The sequence below is a fragment of the Ceratosolen solmsi genome, unplaced genomic scaffold (assembly GCF_000503995.2).
Source record: "Ceratosolen solmsi marchali unplaced genomic scaffold, CerSol_1.0 scaffold135, whole genome shotgun sequence".
Lineage (NCBI taxonomy): Eukaryota > Metazoa > Arthropoda > Insecta > Hymenoptera > Agaonidae > Ceratosolen > Ceratosolen solmsi.
Window position 1 is genome coordinate 15,143 of NW_011948471.1, and position 22,664 is coordinate 37,806.

At 28.9% G+C, this 22,664-nt stretch overlaps 1 protein-coding gene across 3 annotated transcripts in view; it reads right to left on the minus strand.

Moving 5' to 3' along the window:
• Window positions 1–1,927: 1,927 nt before the first annotated feature.
• The window catches only part of Klp64D (kinesin-like protein 64D), a 30,267-nt gene continuing 9,530 nt past the window's right edge, over window positions 1,928–22,664 (minus strand). The window contains exons 1-8 of one of the 3 annotated variants that reach the window (XM_011505588.1): window positions 19,668–19,704; window positions 18,341–18,756; window positions 14,708–15,038; window positions 11,551–11,748; window positions 9,277–9,656; window positions 6,254–6,671; window positions 3,344–3,469; window positions 1,928–2,089 (exon numbers count right to left, since the gene is read on the minus strand). In XM_011505588.1, coding sequence (XP_011503890.1) covers window positions 2,072–2,089; window positions 3,344–3,469; window positions 6,254–6,671; window positions 9,277–9,656; window positions 11,551–11,748; window positions 14,708–15,038; window positions 18,341–18,750 — 1,881 coding nt within the window. In that variant the 5' untranslated portion in view covers window positions 18,751–18,756; window positions 19,668–19,704 and the 3' untranslated portion in view covers window positions 1,928–2,071. Of the gene's footprint in view, window positions 2,090–3,343; window positions 3,470–5,856; window positions 6,162–6,253; window positions 6,672–9,276; window positions 9,657–11,550; window positions 11,749–14,707; window positions 15,039–18,340; window positions 18,757–19,667; window positions 19,705–22,664 lie in introns of those variants that run through there. The other 2 variants (XM_011505587.1, XM_011505590.1) reach the window with 2 other exon arrangements.

Below are 22,664 nucleotides of genomic sequence, written 5' to 3' on the forward strand. Positions count from 1 at the left end.
TTTACATTTTTTAAATATTTTATATATAAGTTATATAATAGGCTTCATCATTTTAGAGCACATCTATTTCTTGTTGGTCTTGGCACACCTGATCGGCTCCTGGATTTTTTCGTTGATATGGTTTCAATTAATTGAGAATAAGACAAATAAGCATTTGAAAAATCTTCGTCCGTTATCTGTAATTATCGTTTAAGGCAACGTTAACATTGATGGATGTTTTTTAATTTTACTTTTTAACTTATTAAAACAATTTTTAACTACAATAACTTTAAACTTAAAAATTTGATTATCTTATTTATAGTTATTTATAGTTAAGTTACAAATAATATTATATATAAATATCTATATAAATGGATATTATTTATAAATATAACATATGAAATATATAATAAAAATATTTAGAGTCAAATAAAAATTTTTTTAATTGCTGTTTAAAAGAGTATTGTAAGTATTTAATGTTCATTATATGGTAAAATTATTTCAACTTTGAATATTATTCGATTGAATAATTACATATTGCACGTTCAATTTTGCTTGATATAAATTATATGAATATGTTCAATACTTAAATTAAAACAATATATTGCTTATATATTTGTTACAACATACTATTATAAATTTTATATAAGTTGTATTGAATTATTATTTAATTATATAATAATTAATTATAATTTGTATAATAAAATTATTTTATCTATATTGGCATTCATCATTACTTTTTTGAAAAGTTAAAGCAATATATTATTTTTCATCAAAACTTGTTTTGAAAAATAAAAATTATAATTAAGAAGTTACAGTATTTGTAAACTTTTACCATGTAAAACATATATAAAATTGACATTTATTATATTACAAGTCTGTAATGTACATATTTTATAACCGAAACATTAATTTATCTAAAGTAGTATAATATTTTCACGATTGTATATAAATTAAATATCTTTTAAATCACTGTTTGTTCTTTAATATAAAATGAAATTCAAAAATATGTACGTTTTATCAAATGAAATTTCTCTATATAAATTTATTAATTATTTTAGATGTTCATATTGTAATATTTTAATTCATATTTTAAATTTTATTATTACATGAAAATAGATATATTGTATTACGATTTAGAAATTCAAATTAAATATAAACATAACATATAAATAGTAGTTGAAATTTTTAAATACAAACTATTGATAAACGGCCATTAATTTTTTTTTACTACAACATTTAAAATTAAATAGCAATCACATATAATTAAAAAAATTTAATTATTCATAGAAATTATGGTATATATAAAAAACATAATTTGACACCGTATTTTATAAAATCTATATTTACTTTTAGTATTATTCCATAAATTATACAATAAAAATTATTATGTTTTTATAAAAACTTAATTGCAAAATGGCTTTAACTATTTATTTATGGGAAATTAACTAAAATGATATTGAGAAGTGATTTATTCATGGATTTATCATATGCAAGCTTTTATAAATTATAAAAATTACAATTTTTTACATGAAAATAAATTTTTGTATATTTTTATATATAACAATCAAGGTTTGCTTTTTTACTGAATGTTAAATTTTACTGAATTTTTTAATATTAAATTCTATTACATTATAATGAATAAGGTCACTGCAAATTCAAAATTCTTATTAGATATTAACTTTTCAAATTTAAGTAATTAATCAACCATTTTATATTTCTATGGATTTACACCTATACCTCTTTTTATTATAAAATTTAAAAGACATAACTAGCTTATTTAAAATTTTAGTGAGTAAACTACAATAGCTATTGCTGTAATAAACAAGAAGTTAAGACAAAATTCTTATTTAAATATTTTTGTTCAATATTAAATAATGTTTATAATTACTATTATTATATGAAACTATTGTATGAAAATCACAACTTTTATTTTATGTATGTTCCCAACACTAGCTACAGAAGATGATAAATTTTTAAAATAGTTAATATTTTTTTGTATACATGCTTATATTAAGGTTATACTAATGGTATATGAAATTATTGATACACTATTTTGTTGACATACACCAAATAATGCTCTTCTTAAAATTTATAAGAAACTGCTTTTCTGAAACATTTTGTGAAAAGAATATTAGATTACATAATAACAAATGTAATTCATTGTATGAATATGAGATTTATAAGGACATAATTTGAAAATTTTAAAAATTATGAGGTATTTCAATTTTAATAAATTTAAATATATTTAGTGAAGATCATCTCAGTTATAGATGCGATCACGGAAATAAAATAATAGCATCTATTTATAAATTTAATAATTGAACTTAAAACAACGTGAAAACTAAACTTTTCTTCTTAATGGTGCTAATATTTCTAAAGTTTTAGATAACAGGTACATTTCTACTCTGAAGGACTTTAATTAACTGTATAATAATTATTAGCGAGATATTTCGCTAGATTTCCTGCAACTTCGGAACATTATGTTTTTAGCGTTTGATTACTCAATTGACTGTACTCTATAATATCGCACTCTTTCTTTTTGTCTTTGTGCATGTCTCTTGAAAATGTTAATTTGCTTGGGAAACGTTCATATGAGTTAGTCTACTAATTACAGAATGTCTTATAATAAAATTAATAAGATTTTACAAATAATTATATTCAGTTATAAAAGTTTGAAAAGGATAAAAACCAATTATCAAAATTATTTTTGTATAAGTGATTTTACAACTCAATATAAAGTTGAATAAACCACAATTAATTTAGTTGCATATATATATTAAGACATATTAGTAAAAACAATTGTATTTCTAGTACTCGAAATATAGAAAAATGAAAATCATTAAAACTTCAATTAAAAGAATTTTAGAAAAAATTTACTTTTATATAAGAATGAACATTTTTATATTAATATGTATAGATTATTAAAAAGAAAATTTTAAAAGAATATTTTTTACAAATAAAAGATTTATTTATTTAGAACTTTTACAAAATACATTAAGAATTTACAAATTGAAACATATTTTTCAATACGAAATTTAAATAAAACAAAATTTTTTTTAATTATTTGTACAATTATAAAACTAAAATAAAAATGAATTTATGATTTACATTTATATACTATATTCTAACATGAAAATTGATGGTATTTAACGATCTAAATCCAATTATACTTCATTAAAAAATATATTTTTACAAGTACAAACCAAACTTGTTTGTTGTAATATCAATTATTGATTTTTAATCATAGAAAAGTGTAAATGATTAGATCAGATAAAAAACAATAAATTCAAATTAAATCACGTACATATAAAATATAATATTTTAGATTAGCATAATATTTAAATGATGAAACATTTCTTACATCTTTGTTTTCTCCAGTATTTAGATTGACTTGCGATTTACGCATATTATTACCAGTGTAAGCAACGCACTTGAGTTGCCATTCTCCAATATCCTCATTCCAATGAACATATCTTTCGATTGAAGTCTGTATTAATATATTTATTTAGATTATTTATTATTACTGTGAAAATTTTATTTTATTATAATAAAAATATAATTGTATTATTTATCAATAAAAGTATTGATTATAATTATTATAATAAAAATTCTGTGAAAAAAACATAAGTTTATACAAATTAATATTTTTATCTATAAACCGGCTATTAATTTAAAATAACAATTAATATCTTGATTATATTGTCTTTTGCAGTGTATTTAATTTATATTTTGTAAAATTTGACCATTACAAAATATTTAATTAAAAATCATTAATTAAAATTTTACTATACTTCGTAAATTTTCGATTTATTCAGTGTTCTTTTAGTTTTTTAATTATCATAAATTTCTCTTCTGAACAAACGTTTGTTTTATTTCGTACTCATTACTTATACAATAAGAGATGCAGTAAAGCAAATGTATCCAGTAATAATAAAAACTTGTAGAAACATAAATTAATTTACTGACAATTATACCTTTTCTTTTTCATTTCATTTTGTTCAGAATTAACTAAGCAAACCACTAGATGTAGTGTGGGAGAATGCGTGGGCAAGTGGAAAGATTAATACACTGATTCAATAATTAACATATGTATTTCTTATTGCTGTTTATTCTATTTACTTGCCAATATAGGGATAATTATTCATAGAGAGGTTATAAATGAACCTTTATTATTCTCAATAATGAATGTGGCGCTGCGGTGTACTTCTATTGGAGAACTAGATGGTTGTGAAGTTTCTGATTCTCTTAACGTAATGGCTTAGATAGTGATTTACTCTGAAAAGAGATAGGTTATAAAACTATCGTCACTTCATGAATATTGCCACTTGAGAATTTACGATTGCTTCGTGCTCTGATCGAACACTACAGTTCTAATCCGCGGTCATGATCCTGGCACGTATTGCAGTTTCCTCTAAATAAGTAAGCTGTGTGAGTAAGCACGAGTCTGATACAGAGGTTAGAAAGAATGGCGCGCAACCAAATGGCGCGAATTGCTAGTCTTGTGAAGTGAGCATGCGCGGAAAGCTTCTTGGGCACTAACTGTTTGTGGCCTGTGTATGAGTAGGCCGTAAAGCACAGGATCGAATACTAATGATAAGACTTACTTGGAAGTTAACTTCTCTGTTTCTCTTCACAGACATGAACGGGAAGCTTCCATGCATGATCTGCTTGCACTTCAGTAGATTGAACTTTCTTCCTTTCTCTTCATAAATATGACGGGAAGCTCCTTGGCACTAAATGCCTGACGAGACCGAATGTAACTGGGTTATGAAGCACAGAATAAAAAACTACTTTACAAGACTCAACTGATTGACTTTTTTCTTTTCCTTTTTCATGAGAACATCATGGGGCAAGAGTGAGAATAAGTCTTGACCTGTCTTGAATATTATAATTGTCTTTCTTAAATAATTTACTGAATGAGGTTCCGCTAGGGATCGCTTCCCTTTTCTTCTGTCCAATTAGAGCGCGACTTTTGGGCAGCATGATTGATCATGCACGCCTTCAATTCCACTTCCTTGCAGGTTTAGGCTTGATAATGCTAATATCGAGAAAGTATCTAAAGGGGGGAGGTTGTCTGTTATTGGTCGTTTCTCTTTTCTCTGGGTCTTAACGATATGGAAGTTCCTCTGAGAGTGCTGTCGATTGGCTAGTGCGATAGGCAAGATTCGGCGTACTTAAGAACAATGTACGCATTGTCTTAAGATGCCGAATACGTACGTACACCGATTGCCCGATGTCGCACATGCGGGGATTTGGGTTGCAATGAATTTTAGGAAATGTTTTTATGGTCAATAATTTACGTACATCTGGCACTTTCAATTGTTCTAGCATAAACAGACTCGACGCGTTCGTGCCAGTAAACAGTCAGGTCATTAATTAACACGTCAAACAATGTAAGCATTGATAATGTGAAATAAATAGCATAACTAATTTACGGGGTTTTCCAGACCTTTTCGTGTCTCCGACGTCTGTGACAGAGTTATCTTCAAGTTTTACGATCGAGTGTAATAAGTTTAATGACACTCTAGCTTAATATGAAATGAGCAGAAATTTTTCTGAAGACTAACGACAATTTTATGATGTTTTGCCAGATATTTTATTGCATTAAAAAAGGTCTCGCAATCTCGAACATTCAGCCCGCCATACGCAATTCTATTGATGATTACCTTCCTTCTCAGGGATTGGGAGAACTGTTAGTTTTTTTAATGGGTCTTACCATGGTTGTTGATGCTGTTTTTACTGTGAGTCGTGCGCCTTGGCGCAGTTTATAAATTCCTCTAGATAAGTCAGTCGATCTCTTGGCACGAGCCTTGAATTGGAGGAAGAAATGTTTTCAGCCTCTAGTTAATAAATGAATTAGAGGAAGGAGTTAGACGGAATTTACACTATGATGCAAGTAGGCTTTATGCAAGAAAAGCATGAGCGAAAAGCTCCTTGGCACAAACTGCCTGGAGCGACCTGGTCTGAGTGGGGTGTGAAGCACAGAATCGAACACTATTAATGAAAGTTTCCTTGGAAATTGTAGTGTTACTTTCTTCGTTTCTCTTCACAAATATGAGCGAAAGGCTCCTGCTAATATTTACAGTAAATAGTCAGAACTATGCTCACACTCCTGTTCAGGACGTATGGCCTTGAGAATGCATATGCTAACAACTGGACATGCTAATATTGCCAGTAAACTATAATATTCCATTTAAAATTAAAAAAAAACTTATTATTTTTAGAATACTCATAAATTTAACGTTTAAATAAATTTTTATCAAAAACTTACTTGATATTGTAATGGAATGTAGTTATTTATAATTAATTCTTGAAGCTGGAGCTCGCGCCCAATACCACGAACTCCTTCTAAGAGATCTTCCATTTCACGTTGATGTTCTTGTTGTAAATCGTGTAATTCAGCTTTAACAGATAATAACATTCTATATATTTTCTCTAATTTCTTTGCTTTTCCTGCAGCTTCATCTTGAAGAGATGAATATTTTTCTTCTATATCAATTCTCTCCGCCTCTTTTTCTTCAATTACTTTTATTAATTGCTCTTCTCTTCGTTTTCTTTCTTCAAGTTCAATAGCAGATGCAGCTAATAATGACTCTTGAACTTCAGCCTTTTCTAATAAGTTTTCTCCGCCGACAAGTATTGTATTTTGTAAGTTTAATATTTGTTTGCGTAATATTTCTTTTTCTGTTCTATAAATAAAATATGACGAATATTAATAAAGTATAACAGATATTTTGATAAATATACAAATAAAGAAAACTACATTATTTTATAAAATATTTAACATTATGAAATAAATAATTTACTTTTATATTTTCGGAGACATCTGTTAGGGACTACAGCATTTTTAAGCGGAATACAAAGTGGGAGAGGTATGAGCGCGCGAAACATTGTTTGGTAAACATTGGCCAACGGACTCAACGAATGCTTCTAGCCGAAAAACTCGAACATACGACTATAATTCGGGGAAATAATAACAAATGAACCAGACAAGGCTATGCGCTATTGACGTCATGAAAAATAGTGGCGTAGAAACAGCCACCGATGCGATGTCGGCGCATCGAGTTCGTCCGAGAATATTTAATGAGCGCACGCGCCGCGATTCCTTCTTCTAGTAACAAACACCCATCACGACGGGATCGCCACTCTGCACCCCACGCGGTTCCTGCTACCACCTCACGCAGTTCCCGCCACCACGTGTAAGCAACGCCAACGCTCGTTCTTGCATAGTACCTCATACCGCGGTCGACGCCCGCATGTAAGTAACGCCGACGTTCGTTCTTACCGTTACCTCTACACCGCGGGTTACGCTCGCATCGAGCATACAAACGTGCACCAATATCACCACTACCTTTGAGCTCATGGACACAAGCTGTGGCATCACACGGACGTTCTCCCACCACTTCGTACACTACAGCTCACCCCTCGCCGGCATTAACTTGCTGCCCCTACCACCACGAGTTCCCACTATGACTACTCAACTCAAAGAAGAAGGGGAATCACCTTCCACGCTATCAAGAACACACGCACAGACTTATCGTCACCACCACTACTGAAGAAACACTAATATATTCATTATATCATACACTCATTCCAATATTCATAGATTATTAACTATTCATTATTTATTATATTTAATAAAAAGAAAGACTATAAACATTAAAGGCAGTGAATAATTGCATTGCCACCTCCACTTGCCAGCAAGCCTCCACCCACCATCATAAGGAAGTTTTAGTCTGATCCCAGACAACATCAAATACATAAAGAAATTATTATAAATTAAACAAGCTTAAAAAATGTATTATTCATTAATTATTTTAAAAAAAATTAATTAGTCTTTATTTTTTCTGGTAGAAATTTTTAAAATAGATAATTTATATATTTGTATATTACGTTAAATTTAGTAAAGACAGTGTTTTGGATTGAACCACCGAACAAAAAATTAAAATTTAAGTCAGATCGCATTGAGAACGACGACATAGACTGGCATCTCCAGCACCTTATTCATACATGTAATTTTCGCGGCCCACGTGTACACTACCGTTTAGACCGTCGCAACTTGATTCTTATCGGACCGCTAAAGAGGGCGCCGATACTGACTGGTGGTCCCAGCCAAATCATTATTGTGGCACTGGGATCATATTATCGGTCACGCCGCAAAGAGTGGTTCTGATCCAACCACATAAGAGGGCGTCGACAATCCGTAATAGTCCCCACTACCTTCACGAGCCATTTTTGCTCAGTAAAATCTATCGCCGATTTAAACGCCTAAGCAGTCGCGAGCCGGACAACGCTCAGTACAATTCTAGCGCCGACGCAAGCGACTAGGCATTCATGAGCCGAATAACAAGCCGCTAATTTTATCACCGAATCAAACTCAAGTTTCGCGAGCCGGACAACGCGCCGCTAATTTCTCATCGAACATCAAGTATTCGCGGGCCGAACAACGCGCCGTAAAATTGATTGACATTCAGGATGTCGAAAGCCCAACAGGGCTCCCCAAAAAGCCATGGTCGAATCTAATGTTTAATGATTCTCGAACTGGAGAGACTCCTTTAATTTAGGGACTCAAGCACGTGCCTAGTACTCCCAAGTTACCTTCTTAGACTTGCACTCCCAGACGACGTTCTAACTTAATGGATAATTGCCTAGTTACTGCAAACTCAACAATTCGCACTGCAATCAGTAACACCAACATCACTGTAATAATTACTTAAATAAAGGTCAGTAAAACCAATTGTGTTAGCTCTGAGTTAATGTATTAACCTCTCACTCATCCCCCCCCCTCCATCATCCGGTGGTACGTTCTAATGCATCCACCGTGATCTGCGATCATACTGGTGGCTGGAATTCGAAACAGACAGAAATAAAATTTTTTTTGGAAAATAAAATTTGTTACGTATTATATGCCAAATTTAAGTAAATATATTTATATGTTAAAACATTCAAGATTCTCATTTTAAAACAGTTTGTAAATATCTAATTATTGTTAAAACTATTAATGTTTGATGGTAGTTAACAGAGATAGGTAGATAACATAGATAAATAATTTAAATTATTTTAACGAAAAATAATAATTTATAATTATTAAATTTGTGTACATAGTAATTATAGATATAATAGAAAAAAATTAAATATTTTTTTTATATTTTCTGTTTGTTGATATACTATATCCATAAATTTGTTATATATTTTTAATAAATTTATAGTTTTCCATAAATAAAATCATTACAAATCAATAAAACGTGTTTAGAAAAGAAATAGTTAAATTTTCAACAAATTTGATATACTAACTGTGTGCGTTTTAATTCAATTATATCTAAGTCATTAAAGGTTTCCAGATGTACTTCAGATCTTTCTCTTTTCTCTAGATTACCAGCTCCAATTTTATTATAGACAGAGGAAACGACATGGCACTTTAAATTTATTTTTGGATTGTGTTCATCCATTGTTTCCTTAGATTCTTCAGAATCATCTGAATCAGAATTGTCATGGGCGCCTTCTTCTAATTGATGTCTTAATTGCTCAATTTCAATTTGAAACTGTCTCAATAAGGCATCTTTCGGATCTTCGTTTATATGAGCACGATTTTTTATATTTTTAGCTCGATTTGCATAGCGTAACGTACTAATAGTTTCATCATAATTAATATCTGCAGGACCTATGTTTGCACACTAAAATGATTAAACACACATAAATCATAACTAATAAACAGATAAAATAATTTTTAATATCGTTATTACATTTGACATAAAAATTAAAGTTTTAGTGTTTGTTTTTTATAAAACCTGTTAGTATTTAACTCCCAAATAATGATAAAACTGAATTATTTAAATTATATATTTTCAGTGAATTATAAATCCCCATCAATGGTGGCATATATTAATTATAAAATGCTTTTAAATTGAAAACAATTTAATCAATTTAAGAAATCTTCTGTTTGTTTATTAAATTAAAAAATAAAGTCATATTTACTAAAAATATTATTATGCATAGTGTATTATCTATAATTCTTTAATACATATTTTGCAATTAAAAATAAAATAAAAGTAATTTTAGTTATTATAAGTAGCATTTATATAATTATTTCTCTCATAATTTTTATACAATCAAATATATATTGAATGTTCTCACTACTTTGCTTTCTATCCTATTTCATGATAATGATATTTATCGATATATAATTGTATTATGATCTTGTCTTTCACAGTAAAAAGCTTAAAGAAAAAAAGTAACGGAATATTGTTTGAATTTATACTTAATTTGTATTTTTTAAATTTAAAAATTAACATTTAAAAACTTATAATAATAGATCATTACATATATACTTAAGTCAGATTACTTAAAATAGTAATAAGTATAAAATTTAAGCAAAACACTCGTGTACATTTTTTAATATAAAATCTTAATATTAAATTATATATTGCAAATTTTGAAATAATTTCAACTCAAATCTTAAATTAAATTTGTGAAGTTCTATTCAAATTTATTCAAATATATAATTAAAAAATCACATATATAATTATCAATAAACATGTTTCAAGTATTTTCTTATTTTATTATTGAAACACGTCGTTTGGAATTTTCAAATATGTACAGTTTAATTAAAAAATAGTGATTTTCCTTTTTTAAATATAAATTTTTTTGTAAAATATAGACTTTATATAGATTATATTAATATATTAATAAATGTAGTTAAAACGAATAATTAATAGTAGTAGAAACATATTTAGTTTAGATTATTTTGTAATATTTGAATATCCTATTTTTCATTTATTCAATTTTATTACTTGACTAAATTGCAATAGGTTAGTTATAAATTATGTTTGGTAAATAAAGTATAATATAAAAAGTAATATTTAGATACTTGTATAGTTTAAATTATTCTTATTTAGATTCTAGATATGAAGTTAATGACTCGTGCAGATCCTGCAGTGACTCGTTATAATTGATGATCAAAAATGAAAACTTCTGTACAAATTTAATTACATATTTTAATGTGTAATTCTTTATTTATGGTTAATTTATCAGACTTAGATATAACATATGATTACGATTAAATGTTTAACAAGGTCCATTAATTAAAAATAAAATATTAAATATTGAATGGATATACTATATATATATCACTAAAATTTTTCTTTGTCATTCAGTATTTTATGCATATTTTATTTTATTCATATTTGGAAAAAAATTATAATAGGTAAAGAAATTGGCGAAAATGATAAAAATAGAATTTCCAGGTTGATAACCAGGTTGATAATCCATTAAAAAAATTAAAATCTACCATAAAATTACATTTAAGTAATTATTAAAAATTTACTAAATACGTAATAAAATTAATTTTTAATATAATTTATATTATTTTAATTAGTTAATACAATTTTTTCATAGTTATGTCCAACAAAATTCAATAAAAAATATTGTCTATTAACATAAATATAGATGAAATTATTTATGGTTATATTATTTTTTTAGTCGAAAGCTTTAATTTTCATTTATGTTTGTAATATGTTGAATATCGGCGATGACTGCAACTACGTTATAGTAATAAATTATTGAAGTTACCATTAATGTTTTTGAGTTTCCTCCCAGTGAATCTTGTAAAAGTCTTGTCAATTTTGAGTTCCTATATGGTACATGTAAACTTTGACCATCAACAAGAGCTGAAATAACATTACCCAAGGTAGACAACGAAAGATTGATTTTTGTGGCTTCTCGAAGTCTAATGCCAGTAGCTTGAGATTTATTTTGTCGTTCAGATCCCTAGTAATAAGAGTCAAGAAAATATTAAATTATCAATTCAACTTTTAAATTATTTTATAATTATTATAATAGTCTAAAATACACTATTTAGATAAAAAAAATGGAATCATTTTCAAACATATTGCTTCATATATTGGTTTTACAAAAACTTTTACAAAAACTATCAACAATGATTTTAAATATTTCGTTTCAATTATTAAATTGCTAGCAAGTTACATCACTAACGATATTTGATAGTTACTTGTTATGTAAAACCAACAATATTGTATGCTTAAAGAAATTTTTCTATTTTATAAATATCGATTTTTAAATCCTTATGCTCATCTGCATCAAAAAATAATTTGAACTTTATTGTCTTTTATTTTCAATTATGTAATTTACGTTTCATGGCATTTTCTGAAATGTTCGAAAACAAATAAAAAATACATAAATATTTATATATATGTATACATACTTAAATATACTTAGATATCTAACAACTTTTAGTTATATCTTTTTTTTAAAGATGTAAGATTTAAATTTTAAATCTTAAAATTAAATTAAATTAAATCTTAAATTAAAGTAGTAATTGATACACTAGACGACTGATTTTGCATTATATCCTAATTATATAATATTAATTAATTATTCTAACATATTATAACGTATATTGGTTATACAATTTCCAATTAAATTAAGATAATTAGTTGTCATTTTTAAAATAAAAATATAACTACGAAGGGCAATTTTTAAGTACGTTATTATCACTCGGAAAAAATTCTTAAGGGTAGATTATGTAATATGAAAAACTTGAAAGAAAATATTTTATTATAAATCTCGATATTGTCAGTAATAATTGTTTTAATTTGTATAAATTTTGATTTGCTGATATTTATCAAATTATTACTTTAATATTTCGTAATCGAACATATTCAACGTATTGTTCAGGATTGAACTACCTAATAAAAAATAACAATTTATTGTTTGTTATAATACGATTCTGATACATTATATTTAGATTAAGGCGCAATATTTGATTTATACGTTACAAAAATTCACTGGAAATTTAGCCGCGCACTTTGTCCGCATAACAGCAAAAGAAGCTCTTCGAACGTATCAAAGCTTGCTTCCAGAGAATTCACTAGAGGCTCCAAGAATTTACAACACTGAATGTACGCAATCGTATTTAAGAAGCAATGAATGGAGAAGGAAATCAGTATTGCTGAATAACTCAAGTGAAATTAGTGCCAGTCATGCCAGTGAAAGTTGAGTTCGTGTAAGGGAATACGTGCAAGGTATATATATTTGTTTATATTGATTATTCTATGGTTGCTGGCCAGCTATCGGTGCGTCCTTCGCAACGTGACGCTAGTCAGATAGCATTGAGGTCGACGACATAGACTGGCATCTCTAGCATTTCATTTACACTACTCGTAACTTTCGCGGCCCACATCTACACTATCGGTTACGCCTGTGAGACTTGATTCTTATCAGACTGCTAAAGAGGACGCCGATACAGATTAGTAGTCCTCCTTCTTATTATTTCTCATTACACTCGCGGCCCACGTCTACACTATCGGTCAGGCCTGTGAGACTTGATTTCTATCAGACCGCTAAAGAAGGCGCCGATACTACTGGGTGGTTCCCGCTAAAACTATCATCACTGTTTCACAGTGATAACATTACCGGCCACGCCACAACGATTTGGTTCTGATCAAATTACAAAAGAGGGCATTGACAATCCGTAATAATCCCCACTACCTCCACGAGCCGAATGCTGCTTATCAGAATGCTAGCCTCGACTTAAACGCCTAAGCAGTCGCGAGCCGAATATCGCTCAGTACAATTCGAGCGTTAACCCGAACGTCCAAGCAGTCGTTAGCCGAATAATGCTCCGTACAATTCCAGTATCGACTCTCGCGACACATGACTTTCGCACAAGAAAGACTCCATCAATTTAAGGGCTAAAGCACGTGCCCAACACTTCCAATTCACCTTTCAGACTTGAACAAGAGAATTTAAAAATGTAAACAAGAATCAAATTATTAAAATGTTAATGGTATTTTTCCAACATTTTATTTTTTAAACTGATATATTAAAAAAATTAATAGTTTTAAAAAATTTATAATTCTTTAAATTTGATAAGAACAGTTATTTCTTAAAAATACAGCAATTCTTTTATTGACTTTGCTATTAACTTTGATAAATAAAAAGTATATAAAATAATATATAAAATATATATAAAATATATATAAAAAAATCTGATTATTTATGTTTCTATTATATTAGAAGTTCTATATTATTTTAAAATATTATCAGTAAAATATTGATGAGAATTCTCTAAAATAAAAAAAAAACACTTTTGTTCAACAATTAAATGATTTTACAATTGAAGATACTTTAGGCTTATAATTATATTATATGAATACAAGAAATCACTATTTTACAATTTCATTACTTATTATTATTATTATTATATATTTTATGATATACTTAATATATTTATGTAAGTATTGGAATTTTTTATTGAAATATGTTGTACAAATATTTATTTTTAATAAATTTCGTATTCTAGTAAGGTAAGTGATATGATATTAAGTTTTTTTAATTTAATTATACAGTTATTAATATACTATTATTATATTTTATAAATTGCAATATTTTTAATTTGTTTGTTCATAATGAAACACTACACACAAATAGAAATTGGTAGAATTAATTAGTAGATTTTTAATATGTTAAAATCTTTTATAATGGTATAATTTATTATAATTTATTAAATCAATACAATAATTTATATTATTATATGACTTTAATAAATACTAAAAAAAATTTTAATAAATAATTTATAGAAAGTTCTTACTTAAATAAAATATCTAGAATAAATTTAAAAATAAATATTTAAAATTATTATTATAGGTTTAATATTAAATAAATTATTATAATAAAAAAGAAATAGATATTTAATATATGTACTTACAGCAAGATCAACTAGGTGTAGTTTTCCAACTTTAACGTGTTGCTGTCCATCTTCACCTATTTGACTAGACTCAACTGTTATAGTGAAAATTGCGTGAGATCGAGAACTGCATGTATTCATGGCTGTTGCTCCAGTAACTCTATTTTTATTACCTATAGTCATTATTCTATCAAGATCATCAGCATTATTAACGACATATCCACTTAAATCTTTTACGTAAACTCCAATATCTGGTCTTTCTTTCACTTCGAGCTTATGATTTTGATCTTTACCTAATAGATCCCTTATTTCTTCATTGTAAAGTTCTAAATAGGTTGCACGAACTAAAAACCTAAAAAAATTTAAATAACTACAATATTCATAGTACATTAATTGTTTAACAATCATTAATAAATGTATATATTATTAATAGATTTGTATTTGTATGTATTTTAATAAATTAGAGTATTACCATATTCTAAACAAATTAATATAGGAAGTTGTTACGGACTACAGCATTTTTAAGCGGAATACAAAGTCGGAGAGGTATGAGCGCGTGCAGCATTGTTTGGTAAACATTGGCCAACGGACTCAACGAATGCTTCTAACCGAAAAACTCGAACATACGACTATAATTCCGAGAAATATTAACAAATGAACCTCGACAAAGCTATGTGCTATTGACGTCACCTCGATTTCGTCCGAGAATATTTAAGGAGCTGCACGCGCCGCGATTCCTTCTTCTAGTTACAAGCACCCAACATGACAGGATCGCCACTCTGCTCATTACACAGTTCTCGCCACTACGTGCAAGTAACGCCGACTTTCATTCTTACATATTACCTCACCGCGCGGTTACTGCTACCATTTCACGCAGTTCCCACCACCACGTACAAGCAACGCCGACGCTCGTTCTTGCATAGGTCCTTACACCGCGATTTACGCCCGCATGTAAGTAACGTCGACGCTAGTTATTACCTTTATCTCTACACCGCGAGTTACAATCGCATCGAGCACACGAACGTGCACCAATATCACTACTACCTTGGAGGTCACGGACGTTCTCCCACCACTTCGTACACTACAGCTCACCCTTCGCAGGCTGCCAAGACGGCACTAACTTGCCTCCCCTACCACCACGAGTTCCGCACTACGACTACTCAACCCACGAAGAAGGGGAATCACCCTCCAGGCTATCAAGAACACACGCACAGACTCATCGTCATCACCACTACCGAAGAAACACTAATATATTCACTATATCATACACTCACTCAAATATTAATAGATTATTAACTACTCATTACTTATTTCATTTAATAAAGTAAAGACTACAAGCACAAAGGGCAGTATTGAATAATTGCATTGCCCCTTCCACTTGCGAGCAAGCCTCCACCCACCATCGTAAGGAGGTTTAAAGTCTGATCCCAGGCAGAAGTAATTATCTACTCGAAACAGCTCAGTTTTCTCTTGATAACCATTTCTATGATTGATCCACAGTAAATTTTGTTTATTCTGCTAGCCTTTTATTTTGAATTCATTAATCTAGTTGCATTATGTATGTTATACGATGTCTATTTTGTTAAATTTATAATTCAGATTTTATTCATTAGTGAATAATTAATAAGTGTATAATTTTTTTCTAGACAATCTCTAGAAAAAAACACCGTATACTTTATTTAAATCATGAAAACATACTCTGGCTGACCTATCTATCTTTATAACACAGGAAACAAATACCATAAGATAAAAATAGAATTGGTTGGCAATGTCAATATATTTCAAATTACATAGATAGATACCATTATCTTTGTTTCCTGACTAATTGGAATATATAAAATAGTTTACAAATTACAAAAGGTAGACTTCGAAGGATAAATTAATCTCATGAAAATTCATCTTTCATTTACGATAATTGTTGCATGATCAAACTGAGATATTAATGAAATGGAAAAAATATTAAAAATATTTAAGTAGAGTTTAACAATACAAATATTTATAATATTCAAATAAAAATCATTAATATATCAATTTAAATATTAAAATACTTGATACAAAGTTTATTAACATACAATAAACAAATTTTATAATCGAATTTCCAGCTGTTGCATTGTCCTAACTATTGTGTATCAAACTTAACAAAAGTGAGCACAAATACTTGACTAACCACTTTAACACTATCATAGGCTATTGTACATTATTATTTTCTTAAATTTTTAAACAGATAAAAACACTTTATTCATTCACTATATTATTCTTTTCGTTAGTTCTATTTATGAAGTCCACATATTTATTGTTTATACAAACGATGTCAAATAATTTTCATATTGGATTAATATCTCACCATCAATAGATACTTGATTACTAACTGAAACATGTTACTTATCTGTACTCTAATCACTACTACACCAATTTTAAGTAATACATATTGTATAATAGGACTTTCATTGTAACTTGTTCCTTGTTTTCTTCTGAAATACATTTTATTTCTTACCTTTCATAAATACCTTAAATTTTTCCTGACTCTTGTGCTTCTTTGCCTCTGACTGCAATTATTAAGGTCATACGAAAACGTCAATATCTTCGTACAGCTTTTAAAAATACAAATGCAATCATTGATATTTGTTAATAATATAAATATATACTATATTAAGAAAAATTTTTTGATAAAAACTTAGGATCCTATTAGATTTATAAAAGATATAAGAAAAATTCAAGGTAAAATGAAAGTGAACAGATGATTTTCAATATTATTTAAAATTATGCAGCTTGTTGAGATAATAAATCTATTATAAATAAAAAGAATCTAATTAAAACAACAATCTATTGACAACTGTTTCAAATCTTTATATATAGTACCATTAAAAATGATGACTACTTCTTTACAACAAATGAACAATTAAGAGAACTGTGAAAACAATAGAGACTAGGAAATACTAAAAGAAATATAGATGGGGGTAAGAAGTAAAAGATAAATAGAACATGAAGTCAGTTGCAGGAAACAAACCTTTATGGTGCCCTTTATACTTTATGGTATACCTAATACCGAATACCTTTAAGGTAAACCTTTATACTTTATGGTAGTATAGAAAGCACTTAAAACATCACTTAAAATATAACTAATTACAAACACCACCACAATCTCTTCAGATGCATCAATAATTATTTATAAAGTTAAAAGTTCACTTACTCCAATTAATTATGTTGAATTTTCAATTCTTCAATTGGTATTATTCCATGTTATATTAAACAATTTGTAAACTTTGTACATAGAATGATAAGATTTTATAAAATATGTATTAGAAAGTTTTGAAAAATTGCCACAAATTTATGAATTTACATCACCACTATTTTTCTATATCAAAAATAATTTTTTTTATTTATAAATAAAATCATGCATTCTAAAATTATTAATAAATTTAATCAGATAATTGAAATATACTCTTCTAATATTAAAATCTAAATAATTAAATATAATTTTTTATATATTTTTAACTATATTAAATTAATATCTTAAACAAACATTATTTTTGTTACAGAAATTAATATTGATATATTATTTAGTGTATGATAAAACAATAACTTAACAAATTAATAACGTAAAAAACTACTATATCATATATGTATATATATTTATAAATATTTTAAACTTACTTCTGATTTTCATCAGCCTTTGCGATATATCCAAATATGTGAGCAAAAGAATTGGGAATTACTCCTCTTAATTGTGGTGAAGTTTTTGTTCCTGTCATCGTAAATGTTTTTCCTGTTCCTGTTTGTCCATAAGCAAAAATAGTACCATTATAACCTTGTAAAACTTTGTCAATTATTGGTCTAGCTGTTTCATTATATATATCAACTTGAGTTGATTTTGAATCAAAAACAGCATCAAATGAAAATATTTTTGGTGGTTCTTCATATGTAGCGTTTGAATTATAAACTGATATAGTATTAGTAATACTATCAACATGAACTATAATTTGGCAATGATCATCCAATTCTTTAGAATTTATGGGTCTAACTCGAACGACAACTTGAACATTTTCAAATTCATCTTTTTCCATTTTTACCTACAACGCGATAATAACTTAATTATAATCGATTTATAATCATATTCATATTAATTATATTAATTTAATATATATTTCATTTATATTTATTTATATTTCAAATATATAAAAAAAAATTCAATAAATATTACATAAGATAACATAAATTTTAAAAAAGTTTAAAATATTTTTAGTATTCAAAACATACATATTAAAAATTTAAATACATTTTAGTATCATATGATACAAAACGATATAATACTCCATTGTATAAATATATAAATAAAAACACAGACAGATAAGCTAAAATTAACTATAAAAATGTAATTTGGAAACATTGTTTTTCTGTGTTATTGTTTATTTTATATTTTTACCTGTTTCTACTACTTATACATCGTCTGAGCATTTCTAATCTCATTTTTTTAATTTTTTTTTTTTGTTTTTTGTTCAAAATTTTGTTTATTTAAAAATAAATACTTATTAAAAAATTCATAAAAAAAATTAAATACATTGTTTTTTTTCATTTCAACTAATAAATAATGATATATATTTATTGTAAATTATCTTTTTTTTATAATAATTTATTTTATAATATATAATGAATTGGTTAAAAAAAGTAGGCCAATACTTATATATTATCTAAATAGTCTAAAAGAATAAGCATTAGTGTAGTTTAAGTTTGATTACGTTAAAGTAATATTTTTAAATAAATATAAGTTTGATATCATTAAATATCAAAAAATTTTATTAAGTTTTATAAAAAGTTGTTTTTCTATAAAGAATATTTCATTACCTAAACGAAAGTTAATATTTATTACTCTATTAAAGTAGAAGTAATAATTAAATATAATTTTATTTGTAATAAATAGAAATATTAATTAAATAAAAATTATATTGTCATACTATAAATATATAAAATAATTTATACTAACCTTAGAGATAGGTTAAATACACATTTGTCTTGCTTGTTTATTATTATTCCAAATTAAATTAATAACTTTTTATTTAAAAATATATTATTTCATTTAATTAATTCACGTAATTTAACATGTTTATGAACAAAAGTTAAATATTTCAATATATATAGATATTAAAGAACACTTTTCTCTTGCGCAATATATTTAACCTCATAGGTTATCATAAGCACATACAAAGTTTATATCAAATTGTACAAAATGCCAATAATAAAAATATTGTTTAGTCATTATAAAATAATAATAATAAAATTAATTTATTAATTAAAATGATTTGACTTTATTTGAAAGATTATTGTTCAGGATTGAACTACCTAACAAAAAATTAAAATTTATAGTTTGTTAAAAAACGATTCGGATATATTACATTTAGATTAAGGCGCAATATTTGAATTATACGTTACATAAATTCACTGGAAATTTAGCCGCGCATTTTGTCCGAATAGCAACAAAAGAAACTCTTCGAACGTATTAAAGCTTGCTTCCAGAGAATTCACTAGAGCCTCCAAGAATTTATAACTCTAAATGTACGCAATCGTATTTAAGAAGCAACAAAAGGAGAAGCAAAACAGCCTTATTGAATAACTCATATGAAACTAGTGCTAGTCATATCAGTGAATGTTGAACTCGTCTAAGAGAATCCGTGTAAGGTATATTCATTATTTACATTTACTATTATATTATTATTATTACTGCTGCCCGGAAATGGCGCGTTCTCCGCAACGTGACGCTAGTCAGACCGCATTGAGAACGACGACATAGACTGGCGGTCCGATTGCTTAGTAAACCGTGAAATGAAACATCTACACTTGAAGTTTGGAGTTACTTACTACTTCTTCTAGTTAACAAGCACCCATCACGACAGGACCGCCACTACTCTACACTCGCGGTTTACGCCCGCATGTAAGTAACACCGACGCTCGTTCTTACGACTACTACTACAGCGGTTCCTGCCAACTCAAGTAAGATGCGACGAGACACTCGTTCTTACTATCTGTACTCGCGGTTCCTGCCACCACCTCACGCAGTTCCCGCCACAACGTGCAAGCAACGCCGACGCTTGCTCTTGCATATTACCTCACACCGCGGTTGACGCCCGCATGTAAGTAACGCCGACGTTCGTTCTTACCGTTACCTCTACACCGCGGGTTACGCTCGCATCGAGCACACGAACGTATACCAATATCACCACTACCTTTGAGCTCACGGACACAAGCCGTGACGTCACACGGACGTTCTCCCACCACTTCGTACACTACAGCTCACCCCTCGCTGGCTGCCAAGACGGCACTAACTTGCTGCCCCTACCACCACGAGTTCCCCACTACAACTACTCAACCCAAAGAAAGAAGGGGAATCGCGCTCCAGGCTATCAAGAACACACGTACAGACTTATCGCCACCACCATTACTGAAGAAACACCAATATATTCATTCTATCACATACTCATTCTAATATTCATAGATTATTAACTATTCATTATTTATTATATTTAATAAAAGGAAAGACTATTAACATTAAAGGCAGTATTGAATAATTGCATTGCCCCTTCCACTTGCCAGCAAGCCCCCACCCACCATCATAAGGAGGTTTTTTGTCTGATCCCATACAGGAAGGGTATACAGTATATCGGTCACGTTCTTGCACTAGCTTATAATTGATCTTGTGTTGAATAATTGTCTTCTCGAAATGCTCCTTGAGTTATTGAGGTTGTTGTCGATCTTATAAGGATCAGCGACTGACTATGCACACTCATTAGTGAGTGTGATTTGTGCTATTAATAATAGCGTCATGCTAGTCTTGTAAGGACTGGCAATAATTTAAGTTACACAGACTTTGTGTGCTCACAGTGATGCAGTAACCTCTTTCTCATCCTGGGATGAGTAGTTCACCATTATGCACGCTACAAGTGAGGGAGTGTGTCTTGGGTAGACTAGCCGTTCGTGGTATGAAGGAGATAGCATTTCAACTGCAGCACACGAGGGTTGATACTTCTTCCTTCTATAGGGGGTTCGCTTAAAGCTTGATCACCGCTTTATCACCGTTATATGAGAGCCTCCTTCTTCCTTGACTTCTCCACATAGACAGCAATTGTATCTGAGTCGTCACCATATTTAAGTCCTCTGACAGTAGGTCCCCGCTCAATGATCGTCTCTGCCTTAGTTTTCTCCAATTCGTTTCTCCATTCTCCAATGCGCGTCGTTCTCGGCGGCACGACTGAGCGTGCGCACCTCTGTCTTCCGACTTATCGCCTGTAGTAGCAGCGCCTTCAATTAGCAAGCTCAGTCTTCTCTTGGACTTCGGGCCGAGAGGAGATCCTGGTCAAGCGTCGCCGCTTAGCTTGTAGAAGTGGCAACATGTAGTCGACTTAATAACAATGGATGAGTTGTGTCCCGTTACATCGTAAACTTTGTGTGTGACGCCTATTACCAGATGTCTAATGAGTTGGGTTTTCCAAGATATCTAATTACTTAAATCTTCCCAGATGTTTAGCTACAACGACTGTTTCGGAGATGTTTATCAACTTGATTATTTTCATACGTTTGACACTCTCGAAAGGTTCTCACAATCTCGTACAAATAACCCCGCGGCATCTTTCTTAGCTGACAACAAGTGGTCGATCATTGCGCTAGAAACAATGGGTGCGACTGTGGTATGAAGAACAATGGATGTGATTGAGCAGATGTATCATTTCATATGTACGGATTTTTCCGAGTGTCCAACGAACATTGCAGAATTTGCTTAAAAGTTATGACCGTTATATAATTTCCTTGAAATGATAGCCGTTGAGATTTTTCCCGAAATGATAACATTCGATAGATTCTCTGAATCTCAAACAAATATCCTATAAATTTTTAAAAAATCATAAATTGAAAAATTATAATTATTACACATTATAGACAATTTTATAATATAAATTAATATTATATTATTTAATTATCATGATTTATAAAA